Below are 24397 nucleotides of genomic sequence, written 5' to 3' on the forward strand. Positions count from 1 at the left end.
AAGCATAGTAGGCCATTGAAAATATCACATATAGTCATGAAAATCATATGTTATCACCTCAAATAGCACAAGCAGAATTCTCATCCTGGCTTTGACCAGCACTGTATTAAACACAGAAAGCTTCATTACAGGAAGCATCTTTTCAACACAGTGAATGGCAGCCTCTGAAGATTTGGTTTATATTTAGGTTTGAACTGTTTTAAAATGAATTAAAAGCTGATGCCAGTGACTTGTTGCAAATGCAGTGACATCCCCTCAGAGATATCAAACCAACCACTGCATCAAATAAAAATGATACTACTGTCCTTTAGAAATCAGCTGGAACTGGGACACACCATAGAAAGATTCTACACAACTGAACACAGTGCTTCATTAAAAAATACATGGACACAAAACAGAAACTATATCCAGTAAATGACAAATCACAGAAGACTCCTGACAGTATTTCTATTCCTCACAGTAAAACTCTAATAGCATCACTGTCAATGATGACTTACTGTAGCAGTATCTGAACTAACAACGTACTCAAGCATCACAAAAAAACCCCCAAACCACCTCTTTCCATGGGACACAGTCCTTCAGGAACATTCTGCTCCAGGGACCCCACAGGTCCTGTGATAAAATTTGCCCCTGTGTGGGCTCCTCTGCATGGGCTGCAGCTTCATTCAGGAAATCCCCACCTTTTCTTGGTGTGGGTCACGCACAGGCTGCAGGTGCATCTCTGCTCCACTGCAGACCCCCGTGGGCTGCAGGGGCACAGCTGCCTCACCATGGGCTGCAGGGGAATCTCAGCTCCACTGCCTGGAGCACCTCCTCCTTCGGCACTTCAGGGTGTCTGCAGGGCTGTTTCTCTCACATACTCTCACTTCTCCCTCTGACAGCTGCTGCCCAGTGGCTTCCACCCTTTCCTAAGCATTCTATCCCAGAGGTGCACCAGGAGCTCAGCTGTGCCCAGTGGTAGGTCCAGTAGCTGTGCCCACATGTGTCCAACATGGGGCATTCCCTGACCTCTTCTCACAGAGGCCACTCCTGCAGCTCACAACTTGCCAAGAGAGTAATCTACTGTTTGGGCATATTCTTCTGAAGACATTTTTATTGGGCTACAACTAGAGGGCTCACAGTTAGCTGTAATTGTAAATCTGTATTACATAAACACATTAATATCAAACTGCTGAAACTGTTCCATAGGATAATGCGAGATGGCATTAATAATGACTAAGTGTTTCTGTAATTACAGCTGTGAACACTATTTTAAGCACACATTCTTGGAACAGAAAGACAAGGAGAAGACAGACTGAGAAATGGGAAGAGTTGCTCTTCCAAACAGCATTTACTCTGTCTGATTCACAGGACACTTAAAACAAAAGAGCAGCGGATTAACAACATGCATTTAATTCATTCAAATATATACAGAAATTCATACATCTCCTTACTTTTTTGGTCACAATTTCAGATTAATACTGACTCATTAAAAGCCACGCTCATATTTGTCAAAGAAATGAGAACACTAGCACCCTACTAACTGTAGCAGTATCTTCTTTTCTGTGCTACTGCAACAATCCAGGAGAGGTTGAAGCCCACTGTAAGAAACACTCTTGGGATTTTTTCATTATTACCTTTGATACAGTTTAGTAGTTTTCATCTAAAACAAGATCTCAAATATTCAAAAACATGTAAACTGTGTGTACATTAAAGTGTGCACACATATGCATAAATATTAGACGACATTTCTCTGTCCCACTGAAATAACATATCAAGCCAAAGTATTTATCTATCTGAAGTGCAGCTATGCTCTCAGCACTCTCATGTGGATTAAAAGAAATCAAACCCCGTAACTTGTGTGCTTCCCCCTGACTGCCACGAAATTATAAAAAAATTATATATCGACATCAGCTCACTCACTGGAGTATGCTGCCTGAAATTAGGAATGTTATGTGCATTAATTTTTTCTTCTGACAAGGGAGTACAGAACTGAGAGTTCTTGTTTCAGTCTAGTATTACAACATTGTTGCATAAAGCATTTTGCTTTCAAGCCAAGAATTCCTCACAAACCATTAATTTAAGATGTTCTATTCATTATCATCTGAAGTTATTTCTTCCTAAATATGTAGCTCAGAAACTGCTGACAAACTACTTGAAATCATTTTTTAAGTGTATCACATAACCCTCTGGCTAAGGCTAACTGAAAACTAATTAAAATCATTAAGATGATGATTTGAACAAGAACAAGAAGAAACTGTCTAGATGAAATTATGAGGAAAAATTAGATACCACTTGACTAAATCGTGCCGTTAGACACAGCGCTTTTCATTTGCAATAAAATGAGCATTTCTTTCCCTCTCAAAGGGGTTTTTGACCTTTTAAGGCACCAATATCCTCAACCCTCCTCAGACTAACTCGTTCATCTTCTGACCCAATGCTCCAAAAGAATATTTCTCTTCCTGTATGGACAGAAATAAAACTCCCTAAACTGTAAACAGAATTTGTTACCAAATTATAGATTTTTATTAGGTCATCAGAACATTATTTCAGACTTCTGATAAAAAAGAAAGAAGACAAATAAGAAACAAGTTGTATGACATCTGATAAATAAAATGACAAATATCATTTTCCTTCTATAAACATGCCAGTCCCTAGTCTAGAATCCTGCTACTGAGAAAAAAACCCAAAAAAATCTTCAAGCCTGTGGTCATCAGAGAATAGAACACAGATTCAAATCTCTTTTATCTTCCAAGAAGACTGAACATCACGTGCCAGCAATTGCTTTCACAAATCCAAGTGAGGAGAGTAATGAATGAAATTTGGAATAGGAAGAGAATTCCAGTGGTGTGACTGAAAAAAAGAATGCATATCTTGTACCACGAGCCAAGACGGCTGATAAACTATGTCTGTTGTCTCCAACTTGAGCAACAGTATCAAGCACTAATGAAATAGTTCAGAAAATGTTTAGCAGTATATGCCAAGACCACTGGGTGAAAGCCAGTTTAAAAAGGAATTTGAAAGAACATCCTTTATCTAGGTTGATGAACTCAATCTAGCATGATGATCCAAATGCCAGAACTTAGATAAACTGAACATCTATCTTGAATTTGGGAGTCCTGCATTTGCCAGAGGATACAAAGTGTAAAAGGTACTTCAGCCATGAACCTTAGATAAGATGTCATCCACAACTCAGGGTGACACTGGAAAATCTAGAGTGAAGAACACTGAAAGCCTTTTTTTTACAAGTGAATGATATCTAAGGCTGATTGTGCATATCATACATCAGCACATTTATTGCTACACTAAGGATGAGGGCCTATGTTCAGGTTTTGTTTATACTGTCACTTCTAAAGATTCACTTGTCTATTTCCTAACTCCCTTACTCAAAAATGAGGGAGGAACACTTTCTTGAGAACAACAACTTTGGAAAAGATTTTATATAAACACATTTATATAAAATAATTACATTATGGGTCCTTTAAAGACCTCATTGAAAAGGATGTGAAATACTGGGACATTCATTCTGCAATGCTTTTAAGTGTTATGGATATATTTATACTGAGTTATGAGACTAATTCAGAAGAAATTCCCCAATGCTACAACCAGTGATTTTATCTAGTGGTCTTTTGGTTTTGCAAAAAGGTGAAAATAGCCACTTGAGGCTCAGTCTACAAAAGCCAAAGCAGATGCTGAGCTGGGCTGCAGGCAATCATATCCCATGAAATGGAGATCTGTATATGGGGGGAAGTCTTAACATGCCTAGCTAAAAACTACAGAAAAGAACACCTGGTTAATTTTAGGCTAGTGAACAGTTTAAAACCAGTGGGCAAGTTTTATATATTTCTGTGGGTGAAGTACTAAGGCAATGACTCTTATTACTAGAGTGAGTTTGTAGTTCAGCAGAATGCACAGGTGGCTGCTACAGAACAAGGTCCAACTCCATGCAGTGCAAAAAATACATTAAATAAGAGTATCACAACTATCTTTTAAAATCAGTGAGCATAATATTGAGATCTTTGTTTTGGGATACCTTTGCTTTTTCACTCACCTCTTCTTCTCTCTCAATCTTTTTATAAGATATTTTGATTATTATATCTTTCAATGAAAATACCTAAGTCGGTCTTCCTTTTCTCTCTTACTAAATCCTGTCTGCATGTTTCTAGTACTACTTGAGATTCATTTTCATGTCACCCTTCTGTTTTCTTTTGGCCTTCCCCAACAACACCAAGTTTCTATTTCTTCTTTCAAACCTTTATACTCCCCACACAACAAAGCCAAACCTTTGACTTGCAAAATATCCCTCACAGAAATCACCTGGAAAATCTGAGTATTCCACTTAACCAGACTCAGACTAAGCAGCATTTTAAGAACAGCACTGCTAATAAACACTGGACAAACACATAATTGAAGAGAAAAAAAGCAAAATAGAGACGAACCCGATGGCATCCCTTGACCCGAGGACAGCTTCACCGGCGCATTCACCTGATCCCAGTTGAGATCATCATCATCCGACTGGCTGTAGCCACAGGAACTCAGAGGCTCATCAAAAGTGCAGCACCCTGTTAAAGAAACACAAAGGTAAAAATTAAGGCAGGCAGGTAACAGATTATGAATCTCCAATTAACAACTGCAACTTCACTCAATGCAGGCTGTGTCATTTTTAAAGATCTTTTAATATAAATTATTTTTATTTACTAATCGTCACTTTCTGAGAGGGCATAAAATTTCTTCTCATGAAAACAAAATGCTAAGGGTAAAAAAGAGCAAATTTAGAAATGCAGACAAATTTTCTCTTATGATCCAATCACCAGGTATCAAAAGCAAAATAGCAAAGTAATAGCAGTAAAAATCAGAATATTAAAAGACTGCAGGATTAACCTTCTTCAGGGAAAAAAAAATACTCCATGCCAAGGCCCTACACTTTAGAAGAAAACTCTAAGGGTGGGAACACCAGCTTTCATTCCTGTATCTTGGTTTCCAAGTAAGGGAAAACCCGGGAGCTCCCATGTGTGCTGCACTGTGAACAGGTACCAGCATGGCTTTTTGTGGGATCAGTGCCTCTGGCACAACACAGCACATCTACCTCAAAATGTCAATCTATGCTCAGTCTCACAACCTCTGAAAGAAAACAGTATTATTTCCTCTTTTTTTCTCACTCTCTTCTAAGTAAATTAGAAATCAGTAACAGGGTATAAAAGATCACACTCCCTCAAGGTGAGGTAGGGAAAAAAATTATGTCCCAAATATAGAAGAATGGAGTTTAACATTATCCACAAGAAAATGGAAAAGCTTTACTTTTTTTACTGTGGTATAGAGGAAACTTCAGGTTTTTTATACAGTTATCATCTAACAGGAGACTAACACAGGGTTACAAAATTCTGTTTTATTTGATGTTTCACTCCAGTGAAGAATGACATCTTTCCTATTTTGGAAAATAAATATCACTCTAGTCAGAGATATTTCTGTCCATATTAAAGGAAATTCTCCAGCTGTTCAAACAAAACTAAACTTTAGGGCTATTCATCATCTTTGCTATCTGTCCAAAGGCACAGTAGGCCTAGCCTTGCCAAGTCGTATTAAAACAGGAAAGAGACAAAATCTAGCTTAAAAATTACTTTTAAAATCTGAATTTTTCCTAGAGCACTATTAATGGCATTACAGAATACCATATTGTCCCATTTTCACTAGGATGGAATTAATTTCTTCCCAGGGCTTAAAACCATAACACTTATTAAAAAGTAGAAGACAAAATTCCATTACACCTGACATATACCACCCAACTAAAGCCCAGCCTTCTTAATAATTAGTCCAAGTGTATATTTGAGATTCATAGCAAGAACTTTGCAAGCATATAATCTTCAGCAGGAATTTTTTATATGCAATCACTGAGAAATTTAATTTTTTTCTTCTCTTTATCATGAGAATATTACATTGGCCATTACAGACATACCATGTTTGCCCTGCCCTCCAATACAGGTTATCCTGTACTAGAACTAGACTCTGTTCTAAAATATCTTTCTATAGAAAGTCTCCAACACATCTAAGTGTATGAGGGAAATTGGTGCGTCTGGAAACTGCTTTTTTCTGTACAAATTTAAGTGCAAAAGATTAAATTAGATAATCCAATGGGAACAGAAAACCCATTAAAAAACTCACAACTCCACATTCCAACATTTTGCCTCAATGTTAACAAGAGATATAAACTCTCTCTCTCTCTCTCCTGAAGTCAAAAAAATTCAGAAATACATGAGATTTTTTTATAGAGTATATTAAATAACATCTGCAACATTTCCAGAGGGAAGGCTTAGAAATTTAGGCAGTCATTTACACATTTTTTCTAGTACTTGAATTACTTGCATATATATTACTTCAAACTTCATAAAATATACCACAAGCTAAGTTTCAGACATACAAGTTGAGCATCAACTTTAACAGATATATTCCTTTATTTTTATGAAAATAAAAAAGAAAAGTAGTTTCCTTGCCAAAGTACTGCTAATGATAATAAGACATAAACTTAAACACCAAGTTGTGCAGTCTATAGTCAAGTTTGGCAAAAAATATATACCCAAATGGAAGTTGGCATGAATCAGGGTTTACAATTCAAACCAGGACCAACGAATATATGCAATAGCTCCCACACTTTATTACATCAAACATATCTCTAGTGATAAGAGGACAAAATAGTATAAAGTGTTTTTTTCCTCAAATCCAGAAGCCCAGCCAAGCACTGCAAAATATGCAATACTGGGGAAAAGGCAAGATTTGTGATTACAGATGGTTAATAAAGCTTTCTACCATTCTCATGAATTAGGAAGATGTCAGAAACGTGGATAAATAGAATGACATTTCTATTTGTCTAGACCATTTGCCTCTCAACACAGGATCCTTTCTCACTGCTTGTTCTTCTTCATTTCTCTTGCAAGTCAATTGCTAAATCACACTCTCAGTATTTCTTTTTCCATCTTTGCCATTTACATCCTTTGTTGTATTGCAATTACTATAACTTTATCAAGTCTTCATGCCTGCTACAGGAAGAGTTTTAAAGAAACTTCTGAACTTCTTCGATTCCTAAGTGCCTTCCACCCCCACCTAATAAAAGAAGTTCACAAGTATCATTAGGTGTAATCAAGCTGTACAGTCACCTACCCAGAGAACTGACCAGCATGCATTAGACCTTTCATAGCACAGATGTCAAGCCATGTTTCTTTCCACAGTGAGACACTGAGGATAAAGATGAATACTAATAAAGGCTTTGCACAGCCATGAGTTTTTGTGAAGTCCTTTGCAGATTAAAATAGCATACATGGCATAGATAGGTGCTAGAAGTAAAGGCAAGCTTGTAAAACAGAACATCTTAGTGGAAGAAAACAAACAACAAAAAACCAGCTAAGCCAAATCAGCCAAAAAAACAATTACTGTAAATTAAGAGCCATCAAAGATCCTAGTGACTTACAACCAACTCCTGGAAGCTCTGCCTCTTACATTTGACAACTGACATTTGATACTACAAGTTCCTTAGAAATGGGTCATTAACTTTTGAGAAACACCTACAGTAGCCTCTGCTGAAGTCCTGCTGGCTGCAACTGCACTGCTTTGTCTGTTTTCTAGTCATGCTTCTCTTACTGTACAAGGTTTCCAGCTCTTGAAATGGACCCATGGTATCAACAAGGACTGGTAAAATCTGAGCAATTATCAGGTCTTTAATGTCTCTCATCATTGAGCTGTTTTGAAACATGAGCCACTGCCAAGACAGGCCACAGTTTATAATTCACTAGCTCACTTGAGAAATCTGCTCAGTTTTTGCTACTAGAATTGATAATAATAATCAAAATACATATTGGCTGTTACACAGTTTAATCAAGCAAAGCAATTTCCCTGCCTGTTATACTGACATCACAGTTTGGATGGCCAAACTGTATTTTAAAGGATGAACTCTATGATGACTAAAATATTTATAAGTAAAACAGAAGATACATATCCCATTAAGATTCTTTGGCTTGTGCTGCATTTTACAGATATTTTTGGATTCCCAAGAGGAACTGAATTGACAAATGCACAAGATGCAACACAGTCTATTACAGCCTATGGTTCTTTCAACTGCAATTATCCATTTAACCATCATGAACCCAGTTCAATATAACTATGCCATTGTCTAAATGTAGTCCTTTTTGAATGGTTCAATTTTAGCTGGCTAAATTACTTCGGATCTTGAAAATTTTATGAGCTTAAACAAGGAATATAATTTAAGATGAAAGCAACCAATTAAAGTAAAAGGGATAAAGAATGCACTATATTTTTCCTAAGTTTGAATAAATCTTTATTCAAATATTTTGTGTTTTACAGACTCTTGACATCTGTTAGGAAGCATTCTCAAAGAATACCTCAGCAAACAGTAGGACACTGCAAATCCTTTAAGTGACAAAAAGTAACATAGGAAAAGATCTCAAATTAAGCCAGCTGGGAACTGCTTTATTTCTGTTGATTTGATATACTTCAGAAATCTCAGATCAATATGTACTTTCCATCAAAAATTTGCTGCCAAGTGTACAAGTGCTAAAATTAGTATAATTCTTATGAGTGTCAGTGCTAGCACAAGAAGAGAACATAAGTGCATACCAGAACTGATGCAATGGCCCTGCTTTGGGGTAAAATCAATTTTTTCTTTGCAGCAAAGTCCTGTGGCTTCTGATCTGCCATAGTACCATGAATTCTGTTGCAGAATACGTGCACCCAGAAGATAAGTTTACTGAATCCCCCCTTTTCCTAGTATTCTCCTTTATCTCATTTAAAAAGTATTCTGAATTCTGTTGTCTCTGTTATTTTTGGTTTCATACTGGAAATGGGGTTATGTTGATTAAGTGCAACGTAGCTATACTTTGAAATAAAAATTAAAATGCTGATATCTGATCTGAAAGCTGGGATGCCTAGATCACATTTCCTACCAGAAGCTTTGGATATTGCAGGGAAAGATTAACCTATTATTAGGTCATTTATCTTCCCTTTCTGTCTACAAGAAGAAGCCCCTGCCCAAACCAGCACACAGCACTCCTCAGCCAACTGCATTCCCTCCTGTCCTCATGAACATGCCTGCACCCAAGAGCAATGGACCAAGCGCATCACCAGGACAACATAAAAAGGCAAATGAGAACTGAAATAACTGAAAAATCATGACAAACTACAGTTGTTAAGGTTGTGAATGAGTCAGTTATCCTCAAGGGTTACTGCTCAGGACAATCATCCTATCTAGACACTCTCATGACAATAGAAAGTGATCTGAGAAACACAGCACTAGCAAAATGGGGTCCTGTGCCTCTAAGCTGACAAACCATCCCGTCCAAGAATAACCAATTTCTCCTCTGGGATAAGACAAGGAGTCATAAAGAGGAAAATAAGCCATTCTCAATTATAAACTCACTAACAGAGAAAGCAACAGTGGGAATAAATGTACAATTTTTAACATAAAAAAACCTGAACTTCTACCTGTAAACCTGTACCACAGGTCTGGTCTGCGGTATAATTTTTTCTATAGATGGGGTGATGTCAGAAATTGCCTAGTTCAAAACCATTTGCTTTTCTGAAATCAATAAATAGTTGAGCCAATGAAGGTTCATGTAAACTAACTTCAGCTAGGTAAATGGATGGTTTAAAGAACTTATTAGAAACTGAGCATAGTGGTCTGCTGGATTCTACTTTGTGTGTAGATTCTCAGCAAAAAAAAGCTCTACCTGCCCTTTCAAAGATGTTACAGTATTACATGTTGAAAGGGCTTTCCAGACATGCTAGCTCAGAGATAGCCAGTAAAATAAACTCTTCTCTGTGTGCCTCCAAAGGACATACAGAGATGCCATGTAGCTGCAGTGACATACATGCACCAAAAATTCTTATCCAGGCTTTACAAGTGAGCTTGCAACAGTGGGTAGTCTGTTTTAAAACCGAACATTTATTTTCTCTCAAAATATGCCAAGGTTTATTTTTTTTCCTACCAAAGGCAATGTTCAGAGCTCTAAAATAATTCTGTAATCTATATTACTGGTCAGGGAGCCTGAAAATCCATGTGCTGCATAAAGCTGATCTCATTTAAAGCAGTATCTACCTTCTGTCAAGTCTACATATGCATAGGAGTGAGAGAGAAGAGCAAAAGGAAACAGACTTTACAATTAGAAACCTTTTCTGATTGTGGCTGTGCTCAGAATGGGTTTTGAAAAAGGCAGAGACAATATAAGAATTGTCTGGAAAAATCTCATGAGCCAGAGCAAAGATCATGAGGTAAAAGTATGTATTTAGGAACTAAGAAAGTCTGACATTAATTCTATCCCTAAGGGAGAAAAACAGACAAAAATTATATAAAACTCTGCTAAGACTTGTGGAGAAGGTGTACAATAATGCTAGATAATTCCAAATTTATGGACACAATTCCAGCAGTATCACAGGTGACGATATGAAAGCATCCAAAAAAACAAAATTCAGATAAACACTTAAAGCTGTTATTTAAGACTCTTAAGAACCTTGTCACAGGTTCACAAAACGTTTTAAGTTGTTCTCTCTGTTCTCCCTCCACTTACCTGACAGAAACTGAATCAACACAAATGTTGCCAAAATGTTTCAGTTTTGGTGACACAGGATAATGTAGCAAAGTTGAATTTTATGGAAAGCGTATTTGTCAGTTCTAATTTCCCCCAGAAAGCTGCCCATGCTTAGGCAAATAAAATGGTTTTCAACAATTACATTTTCCTAATAGATACTGAGAATAATTCAAAATATGGGTTCCTGGACTTTACTGAAAAGCCCTGAAAAAAGCTTCCTCTCAGAATGTGCATTTAAACTGCTTTGAGCTACCGAAACAGAAAAAGAAACCACTCACCAAAGCAAGACAATTAATAAAGGCTCTTAAAATAAAAATCATGCATCTTGTGTAAGCAAACACATTCCATGTATTTGTGTCATTTTTATATCAGTGAATATTTATGAGGCCCATGGGAAAATGGGTGCACATTAATATTCTATGAGCAAACTTATTTCTGGCATTATTTAATGGCAGGGTGTTCGAATATTGGTGATAGCTTTTCTTAATGTATGGCATGAGTTATAGGGGCAAGTGCAGATACATGCTCACATACACAAATTATAGCCCTGGTGCAGTTGTCATTAGTTAGGACACCTACCAAGAGAAATATTTGAGTGTTCAATCCCATAAAGAGAGAGCAGGATTATGTAGAAATGTATTATGGAGACCCTGTTTTGAGAAGTACTATTAAAACAAGCATATTTGCAGAAGTCATCAGATTTTGTGCTTTAGTTAAATCATGCTGGGTGTTAAAACTAACAGCTATTCTTTCAGTTTGACATGAGTTAATAGTAGGAGACACTTATTGTGTGAATAACTGCTATGGATAAATTTGCGTGGCTGTTGGGGGGAGGGGGTTGGTGGTATTTTTTTGTTTTCTTTTTTTATTGCTATTTGTATTGTTGTCCTTTTAAATTACTATTTTATTGCTTAAATCAAAATCTAGATTAGGGAATTGACTTTAAAAATGCATGCAATGATAACTTTCTTAAAAAACCCTTACCAAAAATGCTCCATGTGAGAAGTACTTTGGAAAGACTTTCCAAGAACAACTAAAAGTCCAATTTTTAACATCTTTTAAACCTACAGATGTACACACGTTATTAAAAAGATCATACTGGGCATACCAGTTGCAAAAGGGAGACAGGTGATTTACATTTTTATTGGAGCAGAGTAAATGTGATGAAACTCTGGTCTCTGGTCAAAACCACTATAAAAATTAATAAATAAAAGGCGGATTTCCCATATGTTTTGTATTTTGTTTATCACAAATACACGACAAATATGTGCTTCAAAATGCAAAAAATCTCTTGTATAAACAGCCTGAAACACTCCAGCAAAAAGCTTTGACCTACAAATAACTAACAAAAGGAAACTCTTTCACATACTTAAAACAGAATTAAAAATTCAAGCTATATTCTGGCAGTGGAATAAGCCTACTGAGAAAAACAAAAATGCAACTGCACACCTATTTCATATAGTTTATACTATAGGATTTATTTAATTTATTTTTATATCTACCACCCAGGAGTGCACAGAACCCCTCTATTAAACATGTAAAAGCATTCAGTCAATCCTGGCTGGCAAAGAAAGCAGATGCTATGGAACAGAGATATGGGAGAAATTTTTTTCCCATTTACTTGAAATGGAGACTAGCAAGGAACACAATCAGGAGGGTGGGATGCACAAAGTGAATTCACATATACAGAAGGTAATAATTAGGCATACTTTCATTTGACACCATGAAGCACTTCTTAAAGGATTTGAAACGACACCTCTGTTTTGGAAATCGTCAGTAAAACCCACAACGATGTCTCTGTACTCTTTTCTAGGGAAGAAAAGGAAGAAGGGCAATTTTCAGTGCAGCCCCTGGACCACACTGCCCCTCCCAGCTGCGACTCTGAAGCAGCAGCACTCTGCAGCACTTCACCCTCCTGTCAGCTGAGGGACAAAGCACGTACCACAGGGATCTCTCTTCCACTCAGCATCTTTTGTGACTTCTTAGACTGGCAACAGATGCTGCCCCTATTAATTTAATTATTATGTAGAATGCCTCTAACCTTTTCTCATTTAGATTTTATTGCAATTTTATCTTCACTTCTCCTTTCAGTATACTGAGGAGAGGTCTATCACCAAAATATGCCCAAACATGTGCAGACGCAACGAAAGAGAAATATCTAAACACAGTAAGACATTACTAATTTTATTTCATTCTTTCCTGGTCTCATTTGCTCCTACAGAGCTACCAAGGCCTAAAGGCAAAATCTGACGTTGTTTCCTTAGGTGAAGTGCTACCCTAACAAAGGGTAAACTCAAGAACCACTCACCAGTAATCTAAATACAGTATTTATGAGGGATGTAAACAGTTGTGCTGATCTGTTGAAGATAAGCAAATTCCAACAAAATAAGACAGCTGTCTACTTTCAGTAGTTTCATATTAATTCCACTTTTTTAACTGATTATCCTCAAAACTGTTCAGTCCTTTTTATTTCACCTTACCCAAGCATCCCAGCATCTTTATAACTCACTAAAACAGCACAGAAGAGCTGTCTCAGAAAGATTCATCCAGGGAAGGGGAGAGAAGAGGAGGCATTTGGAAAGTACCACAAAACTGTACAAGTGGAAAACAATACAGAACTGCACGGGTGATATTCAAAAAAAAAACATATATAATGGAATGTCTGAAGCAAAATAAAATGCAATTCAGAAGGAAGGAAAAAACAGGGTGGGGAGATCTACTCTCTTTTTCCATCCCAGCTGGGAGGAAGAGCCTTGCAGCCAAAATTTATCATAACACAGGGTATGCTCATCCCAACACTCAACTTAAACCACAGTATAACCTGAGAAACATACAATCGTCAAGACTGTGATTATAATACCACACCAGACCATTTCTCTCTAACATCTGCTCAGGAAACACCATATTAGATTTTCAGATTGTCGTGAAGACAAACCTTTTCATGCTACATCCATCCTAGAGCTCCAGGGAAATACAGCCTAATAAAAGACAGTCAAAACACCTTTTCCACAAGCAGCCTGCCAGCCATTCCACTCACAAAGCCATTAAATTCCTGATCCCAGCGGAACCTGTTTTTCACTAAGGCACTTCTTAATAACTTCAAAAAACAAGATCTCTTTCTTAAAATTACTAAAATCCAGCACCTTCATTCTTCGTTAGAAATTGTGCTATTCAATTCTCCCCACAAAGCTTTTCCCCATGTTATAATGGATAGGCAGGAATGAATGGATATGAATGAAGGCAAACATAAGTAACACACTGAGCAGCCACTGTTCTTTTGTCTGTGGCTGTGCCAAGAGCCACACAAGTTTCCACCAAACAGTGATCAGCTGCATTTCATGCTATGAGACTATGAAAAAAAGGACTATGTTGCTTCAACACATTTATCACATAAATTTACAATTCAGATTGAGCCAAAGGACACTTGTTCCAACTGAACAAACCAAACCAAAGTGTTACTTCCCAGGTCAATGTGGCTTTGTTTATTCCTCGTCTTCCAGCATTAGGTAAATGGACACACATTGACAAACAACCCTTATGTTCGTGCAGACTAATCAAAACCTGTGATATTTTATAGTACTTTAATTACTGTGTAACAACTGTATCTGTTAACAGCACAGATTATATCTGAATAAAAAGCAAGTAAGAAGCTACTTTCTGGTTTTAAAGCACAGCCTAATTTTTTTCCGAAGTAAATAAATACAACAGTGTAGAACAGTTCAAAGTCTTGATTAGGCAAAAGCCATCTCGAAGACAGTGGGCCCACCATACACTTTAAGATATCATAGCTGAACTGCTATACAGATAGAATATCCTCAAGGGTAGCCCCAAAACTAATTTCTCCCCCGGATTTCACAGCTTTTACAGGCAGTAAATACTGCCTCTGAAGCTATCAGATAGCAGGACTGAAGACAACCTGTTTTATCAAAATCCCATTTTGATAGCTGAGAGATTAACTATTATTTCATCCTACTATCAGGACATTCTGAGCTGAGTAATTTTTTGGGTTTGCTTTTTTTTTCTCCCTTGATCTTGTCAAAAAACTACTATAACATGCTATTTATCTCTATATAAAGGGATTTCTTTGAGAAACCTGACAGCATTCTTCTCATCTGCCAGTTGAGCTTTTAAAATGTATCTTCACCTTTAAACTCTTCAAACTAAAAAACACAAGTGTACTTGAAGCTCAATCATTCTCCCTGGTGCTATACTCATTTTTAATGAGCCTCTTGTCTTTACGTCTCCCAGCAGACTCCACAAAGCAATCTCAGGTGCTGTGAAACCAATGCTTGATGCTTCTCCAAACCTCTGTCTTTTTGAGCCTGAAATCTTCCTGCTAAACCCATATGGGACTGATGGGCCATTTCAGTCAAACCCAATTTCACTTATTTATCACAAGCCTCTACTTAGAAACTCTGCTGTGGATTGCTTGTAGACACAATCTGTTTCCAGCTTTGAACTTTAAAAAGGATTTAAGCAGTCAATCTCATATCATTATAAATCCAGCATGCATTACTTGTCTATTGATTGTGAGAAAATGAAAGTTTGAAGCTTGATTTCAGGGCTAATCTTTCCATTTGCTTGATGAGTTCTGCAGTTGTTAGAGAACACTTAATGCATCCTGTTACACTACAGCATATTAAGCTCGGATGAAAAATACAGACTATTTACAACACAGCTCTAGCTTTAAGTAAAGAACAAAGGCAGTGTTAGCTTTGCTAGTCTCAAGAGGTTTTCCAGCTATGCCACAATTAAAAACAGAAAAAAAACCCCGAAAACATTTCTATATACTAATAATGTTCAGATGAATTTTATAAATCTTCTGCCCCATATATCAGAAATTTATATTCTACTTCATCGATGGTAGAACAAAATAAAAAATAGAACACATTGGTACTCATTCTTTTCCTTATTAAACTGCTTTCCTAATGGTATTTTTCCCTATAAATTTTGAGTGAAATAGTTTATCATCTAATTAAACAAGCTGTTTATGTTCTGACTTCTAATGTGTGCACTGAGACATCTGAGAACAAATGCCATGAAAGAATTTTATGTAGATCAAACTTTAAATCAGACATTGAAGCCCCTGCAGTCCCCGTCCTGCCTGCTAACCCAAGAATCCTGCCACTCTCTTTTTTCTTTTCTATTAATATCTGTGGGTTATCCTTCAGGTGAGAAGAGCTGTTACTCTTTTTGGTTTTCTGCTTAAAATCTCCATGGATGCATTTTCCATGCAGCGACTGTGAAGTGCTGCAGACTTTAGTTCTGTTCTAAAATGATACAATCATTACTTCTACAATCACTGATACAGCTCTACTCGATCAATAATTCAGGAAAATATTCATCTTGCTATTAGTTACTGCTGTCATTACGACTCTGTGACTGGATGAAGGAGAGCAGGACCTCCACCTGGAGGTTTTTACCTGTGCTGCCCTGTGAATTAACCTGTAGGAGGTGACACAGTGATGAAGCAGTCAAAAACCTCCAGCCGGCAACTTCATCACACGGGTAATTAGTTCTCTACATCAATAATGCCTCCAGTCATTAGCAGTGCTAACGCTGAATCCCAGGTCTGCTTGCTAAATTCAGATAGCACAACAGGCTTTAACTGTGCCACACGTATAAATAACTTTCTATTTTTAAATGCAGTTAGCTACTGCTTTTTTCCCCTTGGTTTTAGTCATTATCTCTTGCAGTAAATGATACTTTATTTCATTCATCGCATCTATAACCTTCTTGCAGAAGGAAAAGAATTCATTAAGTTTAGAAACCTCTGGTATTTTCATAAGGTCTCGTCAGCTACAAGAGAGACCCACATTTGACACTGCTGAAAACATTTCTGCTGCAACACTGACAAGCCCAAGCTTAGATGACCTGAGGAGCGAACTCTTGAACCTCCCACACAGCAGAATAGGGCACTCTCACTACACTACCCAGATAAAATAATTACTTTCAATTCTTGCCTATAAGAGGATTAAGTCAGTAGTAAACTCACTTAAAAGTTGTACTGTAACAAAAAGGAAAATTGGGGCCACGCAAATCTTCAATCTAATTTCCAACCTTGCTGAAACCATTTCAGGTCTGTGTGTGAGTGACTGTAATCACTTGAGTATGAGCAACCCCAAAAAACTGTCAGGTTGAAAAAAATTCTTTTTTGCTTTTCACTAATTTGCGTTCCACACCTGATGAAAGTGATGTTTTTTCCAGGTTGTAATACTGAAACAAGCACCTCTGATCCTTTGTGAAAAACATCTGATATTCCTGGGACACCAGTATGTTACATTGGGAAGGTCATGTTGCTCAGTTGCCAAAGTTTCCTTCAGGATAGGGATAAAAATAAAAATAGCTAAATGTATGCTCATGTCTCCAAACAGTATAGATCAGGATAGTGTCACTGATCTATGACAAATGAGGCCAGCTCAGAAGTTTTAGGTTCAATTAATTGAAAGTATTGATATAATATTACTATTACTTGTTATATATGGTATATATACATATATACCATATATATTTATGTATACATATATACATATATTTTTATGCACATTTTCAAGTATCCCTCTTGATTCACCTTTCATTATTTACCAGCCATTAAAACACTTGAGCTTTTATGGAAATTTTCATTTTTTTCCAATGCACCTTACTTAAACATTTAAAAGTCTTTATAAAAGTTGTACTTGGTCTCTGTATCTTAAGTAGAAAATAGGTCTGAAGCTTTAAAGAGATGGTAAGAATTGTGTGTCAAGTGACAACAACTCAATAGTTCCTGAGAATCTGTATGGCAGGAGACTCCACAACCATCACAGACAATCTGTGGCAGACTTGTGTCACATCTTTCAGTTTCCTGATGTTCAGAGGGAATCTCCTTTGTTCCAGGCTGTGCCCATTGCCTCTGCTCCTGTCACTGGGCACCACTGATAGAGAAAGCCTGGCTCTGTCCTCTTTGCACCATCTCCTCAGATATTTATAGACAATGATAAGCTCCCCCTAAGTCCTCTCTTCCCCAGGCTGCGCAGTTCCAGCACTCTCAGCCTTTTATTATAGAGACGTATTCCAATCCACCATCTTTGTGGCCTTCATTGGACGTTCTTCTGTATATCCATGTCTCTCTTGTACTGGGGAGCCTAGAACTGGGCCCAACACTCCAGGTTTGGCATCACCAGTGCTGAGCAGAGAGGAAGGATCACCAGCCCAGCCTTGCTGGGAATGTTCCTCCTAATGCAACCCAGGATACCAGTGGCCTTGGCTGCAAGGGCCTGTTGCTGGCTCATGGTCAGCCCAGTGCTCACCTCGATCCACAGGGCCTTTTTTATAAGGCTGCTCTCCAGCTGCTCAGATGTCAGCCTGTACTGATGTCAGGGACAATTCCTCCCCAGGTTGCAAGACTTGGTATTTTGCTGAACAGTTCTTCAGTGTATCAGCCATCCCTTCCAGTTTTTTGTCATCTGCAAACTTGCTGAAGGTGTGCTCTGCCCCCTCATCCAGATCATTAATGAAGGTGCTGAACAGGACAGGACAGGACCCCTCAAGTCTATCACTAGTCACCAGCCTCCAGGGAAGACTACGTGCCACTGACCAGCACCCTTTGGGCCTAGCTGCTCACACAGTTTTCTGCCTCTCCACTGTCTGCTCATTCAGCTTCTCTGCGAGTTGCTGCAGTCAAGGTGAACAATATCTGGTGGTCTCTTCTCATCTATCAGCCATTTCATCATAGCTGGTTATTAAGTTGGTCAAGAAGGTCATCATGTTGGTCACTTCCCCTTGGTGAGTTCATGCTAACTCCTCCTGATCTTCTTGCCTTCATATGTCTGAAAACAGTTTCCAGAATTAGTTGCTCCATCACCTTCTGAGGTGAGGCTGATCTGCCTGTTGTTTCCTGGATCCTTTTAATTGCTCTTTTTGACAATTGTTTTCCTCTAGCTCTCAGGCACCTCGCCCAGTTGCCACAGTCTTTGAAAGGTTATGAAGAATGGCCTTCCTATCAGCTGGTGAATAACAACACCAGCTCTCTCACGAATCTCATTAGGTCCACAGGTACCAAAGGAACATGCACTTAACTCTCCCATTTTTCCAAAAATTAATTCACTTTATTCTCAGCCTGAATTTTAGTCCTTCAGGCTTCTTTTTAGTAGAGGCCTGCATCAGTTATTAAACAGCAGTTCTCTACAGCATGTTTCCAAACCTAGATCAAATCTTGTAAATACAACTTGCTGAATAGATTCTAGATTTAAGGAATTTCAAAGGTGTGCTTCCAAAGACTTAACAGTTCAGAATAGTTCTTCTTCTGAACTTTCCTGAGTTTGTGATCGTTCGTGAGTTGAGATGTTGCATCAGCTAGATGAACTATTCCAATGACATAGTAATAATGCCAAGTGTTCCTCCTGTTTCAGATACTTCTGATTAAACATCGCAAAGCATGGTTTCCATGTCTTTCTCAATCACTGTCTCCTTGATCATGTTTCTTGAGGCTGGAGGCACATCCCCATTTCTGTGTCAGAACATACAGTTCCACCTTACTAGATGACTTATCTCCCCTCTGATCACTACTTACCATGGCACTAAACCTGCTGCCATCTGCATGCTTTTATCAGTAATGACTCTATATTTCTTCCTCATCACTAATAAAAAGGTTAAACACTATCAGATTTAAAACTAATCCTCAGAGGACCTCCACATACTCCACACTGATTACCTATTAACCATTTTTCTAAAACACATTTGATGTACACTGATGATTCTGTAGCGTTCCAATTTCTACATTAACATGTCACATGACACCAAACATTTTACAAATATTAAATGTCACATATCTCTGTAAAGTTAAACTTGCTCACTCAAAACATCACGTTCTCCTGAGGAAAGATTCATCTCTCAGAACTTTATATTGAATGAAATTACCCAATGAAGAATTACAGATATGTAAGAGAGTTTACTCCCAGGCAGCCAAGCTACTCTGCACCAAATTAATGTCTGTTTGACAGACTTGGTTATCCTATTCACCCTTTTAATGCTTTGTGTTACAAATTTTTAACAATTTCTAACTTAATTTTTAACACACATCTATATCTCTTTTCTCCACTTCCTCTCCATTTTTGTAACCTATTTTACTGTTCCTCCTGTCTTAACAAGCATACACCAAACAATTCTATTGATGCAATTAGTAATATTCTGCATATATTTTCTTCTACTTCTTCCAAATCCCTGTTAGTTCTGTTTCCAAAAGGAATTGCCAATGAATTGTGAGAAAGAAATATCTAATCCTCACAATAAACAAGCACACCAACATAGCTTCACAGTTTCATGATGCTGGTATGTAAACTGCCAACAGCAGTAGGGACAATACCAGGCAATTCCTAATCTATAAAGGAGCTCTCAATTGTGAAGCAAGGAAATTGTTTCACAGACCTATATTTCTTTTAAAAGTAAACAAGCAAACCAACCAGAAAACCCCAAGACATAAACATAAAAACAGAAAGCCAGACTTTTTAATATAGCACCTACCACTCCAGAACATCCCATGAAATTATCATATACAGCCATACACTCAGAGCAGTGATGGAAAACAACAACCTATTGCAGAAAATATCCTCACAATCAGTGAAGTCACTGCTCTGTTTAAATAGCTCCACTAAGATGGATTGAGACTTTCAGGAACACACACACACACCTTTTCACACAATTTATTTTATTCACAATGGTAAAAAAAATTGTGACATAAGTCACCTGTGGCATGAATTGATTAGCAGTGTTCTGGAAAACCTGGTATTTTATTTAGAAAGGCACTGATTTGCAAACAATAAGGCTAAAGAAAAAGAGCTAAACCAAACTAAATAAATGACTAGACAAATGTTCGTGGAGACGGGGAATTCTGTGCATGAGAACTTTCTGGAGAAAAATTTATATTAAGTTTTTGTTCTTTAAAATTTAGATGAGTACTTGCAAGATGAATGGCCAGTTTCACTGTTTTTAATAGTTTCTATACCCTAGAAGGTTATTTTATTGATGTAAAATTTAAACCATGGTTGACAAAATGCACCTCTGCTTCTCCACAGTTGTGAAAGTACTACAAAATAATGGATCTCCTTCCTACAGAAAACTGCCTCATTTTCAAGACAAGTGTCCTGCATTTTATGCATACATTACATTCAGACATATTTTCCCATGTTCTCTGGCAGTTTTTGTTTTTTCTTTTCTCCCTGTAGCCTCAGATAAGCCTGAGAGCAACCAAGAATTAATTTAAGCAACCAGAATGAGACAAAATTTGTATTTCTTATTTCTCTTACTCTTTCTGGCACATTTACCTAACAATTTTTAAGGAAGTATTTTAGTCTAGCTTCAAATTCATGAATACTGTAGACTTGTTTAAGGTAAATACTATACTAATACTATAGTAATTTTCCTTCTTCACTGATTTGCAGAAATAGATCTGTTCTTCAATGCCAAAAGACTAGTGGCATTCATCCATACTTCAACTCCTGCACCTTTTTCTGGTTTTGGGAGTAGAAGTTGTTTTGTTTGTAATGATTTGTCTTCCAAAAACAAGCATACTGAAGAAATGGCCTGTTCACAGTCCATCCTCTTAACCAACCATACTGCAGAGCCAGGTAGACATGGGGGTGATGGGGATGTAGCACATTGACTCAGCTGCCCTCTGATCACATCCTTCCTTGCCAAGAGAAGGCACCAGAGTCTCATTCTGTGCCTGCTTGCTGTTGATCTTAGGACTTGCATATCTGCAATGTCCAAACTCTGGCATTTTATTTGTAGGGAACTACTCCCTGTGTTACAATATCCACAGCTTTACGTGGTGCAACTATCGCTTACGAAATGTGACAAGAAACAAATCTTGAAATCTTTTTTGGTAAAGCAAGACACGATCACTGTGAAGCTCCACACCCAACAGACAAACAAAAAATAAAGCCATAAAGATGGCTTGACTACTTTAAAAAAGGACCACTATCATGTTGAGTTATGCATGAAGAGAGTTTCAAGATAACATCTCAAATTAACACTGCTGCAGCAGTTCTCACAGATGGCAGATCAACAACAGCTTCTGTACTGTAAATCCTTTACTAAAAACTGTAAATCCGTGCCTTTAAGGCCCAACTCTCTCGTAATCATCTTTGTTCATCTTTCACTACATTGCCAAAAGCCCCTAATTAGTATCATCTTAGGCTGTCTTTCCCTGCTCCTCAGCCTAATCATTTGACTAATTACTGGCACATAATCTCAGTGTCAGGTTAGAAGATGTTTTTTGAATGAAGATAAGCATATGGAAGAAGTCCCTTAACTGGGGGGCATGGAAGATAGCCTGTGTTCAGCTTCAAGATGACCCTGAGTACCAGGTAGGCAAAACTACTGAGCTTGGCTTAAGGGAAGGAAGGAGGAGGACACAGCCAACACGATAATCCACAAAGGCCAACAGCAAGAGGCTTTTACTAGAGAAAGGAAAGACTGCAATCTGAACACTCATTCTAGCACGATAGCAGGGAATGTGACTTTGGATTTTCAATGAGTTATACAGAGGAATACCACCAAATTCTGCAGTAACTAATGCAGGAGGGGAGGAAAGCATACAGAAGTGTTTCTTTGCAAAGGAAAGAAAATAACATGTCTGATTTAAGGAATATATTGAACAAATCAGGAGATGGTAAACACAGATAACAGAAAAGAAAGCATCAGAGACGTTCCCTAAAAAAAGCAACAAGATTAACCAAGGAGCATGGAAAGAGCAGAAAACAACAGTGCAGAGAACCACACAAGAGTTCCCTGTCACCCAACTCAATGAACACTGATGCAACACCTCAGCATAATGATATGCACTAAAGAGTAAAGGAGATAATGCAGGGAAGAGGAAAAGGAGAGGATTAGGAAAGGAATCCATTAAAGACTCTTCTGCAAAGTGCAGACCTCACACCCATCATCTTAAACTGACCAGCGACAAATAGTACAGCCAGACTCTCCAAGCTGATGCTATAGGTCCAGTGGAAGCCACATTCCAATAGTTTAAAGAAAGTCTGACAGCCCTTAAATTGTATTTCAGAGCTTGCTATAGTAAACAGAGGATGAAGACTTTACTCTGCAGTTGGCAACAGTGCAGCAACACATCAATCCACAGAGTTCCAGACTTGGGCTAAATCCAACATCAAGCACATCCCACCCTGGGGAGTCACCACAGGCACTGCTGTTCCTGTATCCCCTCAATAATTCCACCCATCTCTGGTAGGCTCCTTCAAAAACAGAGATGTGGTCCAGAAGCAAATGCTCACTCTAAATCATCACATGCCAAGGCCAGGAAATCAGAGTTAGTGCACCAAAATTTTTTTTCCATGGAAGTCTTTTACGGAGTACCATTACACAGGACAAAAATAAAAAAACAAACAAACAAGCAAACAAAAACAAAAAAAAAAAACACCAAAGCCACAAACCAACAAAAACAAACATAAAAAAATCAAAAAACCCCAAATATTTTCCTCTTTATTTAACTTGTTTCTTGAACTATCATACAGGCTACACACAGTAGTATATTAATCTTAACAAGGGAAGAAAAAACTGAGGGACCTGCTGCACCTAAGGGCTAAAGAGACTCAGGACTGCACTAGGATGTACCTGCCCTTTACTGCGGACACAGCTTTCCTGGTAAGAAAATCAGCTCCCTGATAGCCCTGGCCCCCCACCATATAATCCAGTGAACAAGCAGTACTTGTACTTCTAAAGGACAATCATAGCATGGCTTCCTATTTAGAGTTGGTTGCTGCTATTTATTCCTCTATGCAAGTTTGTTTTTAAAACAGCTTTGAAAAATCTCTAGTTTAAATTAAATGTTTTGTAACACATGTCAAAACTGCAAGTCACTGAACAGTAGCAGAAAGCTGACAGAGAAGATGCAACTTGCTCAGTACAATTCTCTGAATCTGCTAAGTGTAAAGTTGTTTAATACGATTTATCACACCCTGGAGTGTAGTTAAATAATTGTGATGGATGGCAGCATGTCTTAGTCTTTTCCATTTGTTAAATTATGATAGATGAATTATGCACATTAGTGAATTTCAATGAATTCTTTCTGTTCACCACGCCTGCTTCAAGAAAAACATCCAGTCAATAAATAGTCTAAATCCATCTCCATCAGAACTGTACAATGTTCTAGTATTATGATAAAGAAGCTTAAGGCCAAAAATGCTTCAGAACAAGTCCCTTGACTTTAAGAGCAGCAATAAAGGTATGCATGTAAGGTAACTAACTCTCTCCACTATCTATTTTTAAAATAAAGAAACTCAACCTGTATCTGGTAAAAATGCTTGTTATTATCACTTCATGACAACTTTGGGGTAGGTAAGACTGTAATGAATCAAGCCTCTCAAAAGACACAGATGTGGTTTTTTTGTTACAGCTATTAGCTAACACGGTATTAAAATCACATATTGAAAATTATGTAAAAAACAATTCTTTCAAAAAAAAAAGTAAAAAATACATTGCTAAATATATGAGAATATTTTCTAAGAATAACTTCACTTGAGCAGCCATTAGCTAATTAAGCAACTGTTAGGTAATTATCTGGTTTTGACAACAACCTCACAGAGAATTCTAGGATGTACAGTCTGTCATTTTAATGAAATCTCAGAGCACTAAGCTTCAAAAAAGAAAATCCATAGCATCTACTTTTTCAAAGGGCTTTTTATCCTGCCATCATTTTTGCATGTCACTGCATCTGACTTACAGCTATTCTGGTTTCCATGCCTAAACAGTACAGCACTCCAGCAGAACCTTTATTTGGAATTATTCTTTCAACTGGATTGGTCTTCATCTACTCACAGGTGTAGAGCATCTGA

The 24397-nt window shown here is 37.6% G+C and overlaps 1 protein-coding gene across 4 annotated transcripts in view; it reads right to left on the reverse strand.

The window, feature by feature from the left end:
* Positions 1-24397, reverse strand: part of PTPRM (protein tyrosine phosphatase receptor type M) — a 442137-nt gene that overhangs the window by 337822 nt on the left and 79918 nt on the right. For all 4 annotated transcript variants that reach the window (XM_058818601.1, XM_058818619.1, XM_058818610.1 and 1 more), the window contains exon 2: positions 4419-4541. In XM_058818601.1, coding sequence (XP_058674584.1) covers positions 4419-4541 — 123 coding nt within the window. The remainder of the gene's footprint in view (positions 1-4418; positions 4542-24397) is intronic.

Source organism: Ammospiza caudacuta, chromosome 1, assembly GCF_027887145.1.
Source record: "Ammospiza caudacuta isolate bAmmCau1 chromosome 1, bAmmCau1.pri, whole genome shotgun sequence".
NCBI lineage: Eukaryota > Metazoa > Chordata > Aves > Passeriformes > Passerellidae > Ammospiza > Ammospiza caudacuta.